The 4828-nt window shown below is 44.3% G+C and overlaps 1 protein-coding gene across 1 annotated transcript; it reads left to right on the top strand.

Moving 5' to 3' along the window:
* The first annotated feature begins 2209 nt into the window (after positions 1-2209).
* On the top strand, positions 2210-4828 carry LOC129160702 (cis-aconitate decarboxylase-like). Its single transcript, XM_070552506.1, has 5 exons — positions 2210-2469; positions 2562-2749; positions 2841-2933; positions 3168-3373; positions 3880-4828. Exons 1-5 carry the CDS (start codon positions 2382-2384, stop codon positions 4805-4807), a joined length of 1503 nt encoding a protein of 500 aa, XP_070408607.1. The 5' UTR covers positions 2210-2381; the 3' UTR covers positions 4808-4828.

The raw sequence follows: 4828 nt of genomic DNA, 5'->3' as shown, positions 1-4828 counted from the left end.
TCCAGGATACACATTCCTCATGAACTCCCACAGCAGAGGGCTGAAAGGAGGCCTGGCTGCAACCAGCTGTTCCACACTGGAGATGCAAATGCATATAGGCTTCTCTGCAGGTCTGTCCTGCAAAAGGTCCAATTCAACAAGATGGTGACTTCATGAAAATGTATATTGCTGTTAAACAAGCCTCCTCTATCTTCTTACTTTAATGTTGTAGATTTTTTCTATCGCCTGAGGATTCTTGCAGGAAGCAGCCAGAGCGTACACAGTATCTGTGGGAATACCACACACACCCCCGTCCTCGAGAAGTCGAGCTATCTTCAACAGACCGCTGGTGAGACGCGAGCTAGCCACCGGACAGGACGGCTCGTCACAAGCTTCCTGTTTCACTTTTTCCTAAAACAAAACACACACACGTAATTTTTATTAATTATTCACGCTGATTCTTAAAGGTAGGTCAATCTAAACTTCAGTCATTACCTTTATTATGGGAGGACCCATTGGGATCACTCTTTGTGAGAAGATGCAGTTCATCAGTGAAGCCAAGGTGCCATAAAAGCAAATGATGGATACCAATGCAAGCATGGCAACTGCAATACATCGTTTCTGGATGTTAGACTTTATTTGTTCTGATGAGAGTCAGTATCGTAAATACATAAAGTTTATAACAGGCGGTTTTAACTCACTTTCAAGTTGGTATGGAAGTCTGTGCAGGGTGGAGAGAAGGAAGCAGACAAGAACAACCTCCATGATTGTTGTTAGAAACAACAGAACCACGTTCCTATAAGCAGCTAATAGAAGAAACAAAAGTACAAAATTATGAATGAATAAAAACTGTGATTTCCAGCGCTGAAAGCAGATACTAGACCTTACCAATCAGCATGAGGAAGGCATTATTGACCAGTAAAGCAACACCTCCAGCTGTGAATCCATAGGCTGCCTGGAGTGTTAACATTCCTAATACTCCTGGTTCTCCGTAGAAACTGGCAGGAAACCCGTCTGCTGTCATGGTGTTTCTGTAGACAATCCAAACTTATGATAATAGTCTACAATGGTAATCGTCAACAACAACATTAATATATGAATTTTAAAAGGAACCAATGAAAGATTGAGCATAATATAATATAATATAATATAATATAATATAATGTAATGTAATGTAATGTAATATAATATAATATAATATAATATAATATAATATAATATAATATAATATAATATAATATAATACGGTCCTTGCCTGTCATAAGTAGGCTGAGCCACTCTTGTCATGTAACTAATGTAAAAGTCATTTATTATGGCGCTCCTCTAACAGGCTCTCTGAAGAGGAAGAACTTATTCTAAATGAAAACAATTTTATCAATAGAATAATACCCCTAACATTACTGTTATTTTCATATTGTTGAAAAACTACAGGATATTGCAATAATAGTTTTAATATTTATAAATAAACTCTTGTCAGGGAGCATCCTTTATGCAGATTTAGGTCTGATTCAATCTACAAAGCAGAGTATATAATAATCTAGCTACAGGTTTAAGGATCTTTGATGGGTGACATGCAGAAACAAAATATTTACTCCTGTCAGCAATAAAAGAAAGAACAAAGTTTTACCTGTTGAAGTTGTTCAGACTGATGGAAAGCTGAGTTGTGCTGAAGGAGGGACGAAGGTTTGCCTTAAATATGATCTGTTTGTGTAAAGGAGGAGTTACTGAGAATTCCCCACTCTTGTCACACAGCAGCATACTTACAGGTGACATCACTGCCTTTCACTTTACACAAAAGTGGCTTTTCCTCGTTCTTTCTCCTTCCTCCCCCTCAAGGCTATTGATGATGGTGAACGTTACACCACAGATAATGACCCGGGTGGAAAAGCCTCATTCTGATGTGATACAGGATTGCAAAAGGAACCTGCCCTTCCTGCTCCTTTGGTGTTTCCGGTCATTGTAAGTCCTGGACTATATAAGGCAGGTGGATTTTCAGCCACAAAAGCATCAGCATCCTTCACTGCTCAGCTGCTGCATCCAAGAGAAACAAGAAACAAGATCATTGTGACAGAAAGTTGAAGTCATGTTCTCCACGCTACAGGTAAGATTACAGACATATTTATGCTTTTAGTCTGTTTTCAGACTCTAAAAGTGATGGTTTTAAGTCCTTTTCAAATAAAGAAGTCATAAAAATATCTAAAAGTAGAGGTTTGTAGTGCGGCCAAGGCAGGGAACTATAAAATAACTCCTGCTAATTGTTGAGGAGAACACTCATGCTGGGAAACACCTGTTACACCTCTACACTGGCTCTTTCAAACACAAACATTAGATTAAAGCCGTGAACAAGTAAATGCAGGAACTCATCAGCCTGTAGTCATCCTGAGATGTGAAAAATAACTGAAATGCTTTGTTCTGATTTATGTTTTGTCCCAAAGAAAACCATCAGACCAGTGCGGGCTGCCAGAAGACTGCATAACACTGCAGTGGAGGGTAAACAGAAATGCTGACTTTGATTAAAAATAATAATAATAACCTTAATTAATAACCTTTATTAAACAACTTTTATCTTTTCATTCCTGCAGTCCAGAAGCACCCAGCCCCAGAAGATACGGTCACAGCCAGTTTTGGGAAGTTCATCAGTGAAATAAAGCCTCAGCATTTGTCTCCGGTTGTGCTCCATCGCAGCAAAAGGATGGTGCTGGACAGCATCGGGGTTGGACTGATAGGGAGCAGGACAGATGTGTTTGAGCTGGCTCTTCAGTTCTGCCAGGTGAGGCAAAGTGAAAGTCTGAGTCAGGTCCAACCCAAATATGTCCAGAACAGATGAGTGAATGTAGGGTTGTTTCTGTGTTTGTTCTTAGCACATGTATGCTCCGGATCACATCAGCTCTGTGTACGGACGCAGAGGGATCAGACTCTCCCCAACACTGGCAGCTTTCGTTAATGGAGTAGCGGTGAGAAACATACGTGGAAAACAACCATATATAAATAACCACATAAACATCAGTGGAAACATTTTGTATAAACAGCTTTTCTCAGCTGTTGGTGCAGCGTGGCTCCCAAAGACCACAGGGTTAGGATATAGAAATAGCTGGGTTCTGATCTAGTTATGACCCTCACAGAAAAAGTTATTATTCTGACTCCTTTCAGCTTCAGTATGATGAGACACAAACTCTGGTTGCTTCCAGACTCATTCCATGGACTTTGACGACACGTGGCATCCAGCCACTCATCCCTCAGGAGCTGTTCTCCCAGCTTTGTTTGCTCTCAGTGACATGATGCCGGCTAACAGCAAACCAAGCGGTCTGGACTTCTTACTGGCCTTCAATGTCGGCATTGAGATCCAGGGCCGTCTGATGAGGTTCTCTAATGAAGCACGCAGCATTCCCAAGAGGTCAGTGCCTCACAGCACAAGTCAAGCTTGAACCAGAAAGTCTGGTTTTAGCACGATCTTCATGAACACGTTCGTTTAAAGACGTCCTTGTTTGACTGTGCTGATCTCAGCACTGAGGTGTAAGAGGCCGTTTTAGTGATGTCAGTGTAATGATGCTTACTGTAGGAACAGCAGGGGCTCTTGGTGTAACGTTAACAGAATTAGCACAAACCAAACCCTTCATCTGGTGGGTGTTTTAGAAACTCAGGTGACCTGAAACGAGTCGAATCAATTCATCTTGTTCTAAAGATTCAACCAATAGAAACGTTCTTAAGTGGTGATGCAGATCAGTGATTGTTTCAGTTACAACAGAATAAATGTCCTAACTGAACTGTGTGTGTGTGTGTGTGTGTGTGTGTGTGTGCGTGCGTGCGTGCGTGCGTGCGTGCGTGCGTGCGTGTGTGTGTGTGTGTGTGTGTGTGTGTGTGTGTGTGTGTGTGTGCGTGTGTGTGTGTGTGTGTGAACAGGTTCCATCCTCCCACTGTGGTGGGTCCTATGGGAAGTGCAGCAGCCTGTTCTCGTCTCCTGTCTCTGGATCCGTCTCAGTGCAGTCATGCCTTGGCTATAGCAGCTTCTCTAGCTGGAGCTCCGATGGCTAATGCTGCCACTCAGTCCAAGCCCCTTCACATCGGCAACGCCTCTCGTTTGGGGCTTGAAGCTGCTCTGCTGGCCTCCAGAGGCCTAGAGGCCAGTCCTCTGGTCTTGGATGCTGTTGCAGGAGTGGCGGGCTTCAGCGCCTTTTATGAAGATTATGTTCCTCAGCCTTTAGAGTCACCTGATGATGGTGGACATGTGTTCCTGTTAGAGGAGCAGGACATGGCTTTTAAGCGTTTTCCTGCCCATCTGGGGATGCACTGGGTAGCTGATGCTGCAGCTGCGGTCCATGAGCTCCTTGTGGGACATGGTCTAGGACAGGTGTCCCCACATCAGGTCCAGGACATCCTGCTCAGAGTCCCCCAGTCTAAATACATCAACAGGCCTTTTCCCGAGTCAGAGCACGAGGCACGCCACTCCTTCCAGTTTAACGCCTGCAGCGCTCTGCTGGACGGTGAGGTGACCGTGCAGTCCTTCAGCCCGCCCGCCATGAGCCGCCCAGAGCTGCATTTCCTGCTGAGCCGTGTTCGCATGGAGCATCCTGAGGACAACCCGGCCAATTTCAACCGCATGTACGGAGAAGTCCAGGTGACTCTAGTTGGAGGAGACATCCTGAAGGGCCGCTGTGACACCTTCTACGGCCACTGGCGCAACCCGCTGACAAACGAGAGCCTGAGCAAGAAGTTCAGAAGCAACGCAGAGGTGGTGCTGCCATCAGAGAAGGTGGAGCGGCTGGTGGAGGTGGTGGAGGAGCTGGACAGGCTGGATGATTGTGGAGCTCTTCTCTCACAGCTGCAGTGATCAATAACACTGAACAATAAA

This window comes from Nothobranchius furzeri, chromosome 1 (genome assembly GCF_043380555.1).
Source record: "Nothobranchius furzeri strain GRZ-AD chromosome 1, NfurGRZ-RIMD1, whole genome shotgun sequence".
NCBI classification, from domain to species: Eukaryota; Metazoa; Chordata; class Actinopteri; order Cyprinodontiformes; family Nothobranchiidae; genus Nothobranchius; species Nothobranchius furzeri.
This window is presented reverse-complemented; position numbering and strand designations above follow the sequence as displayed.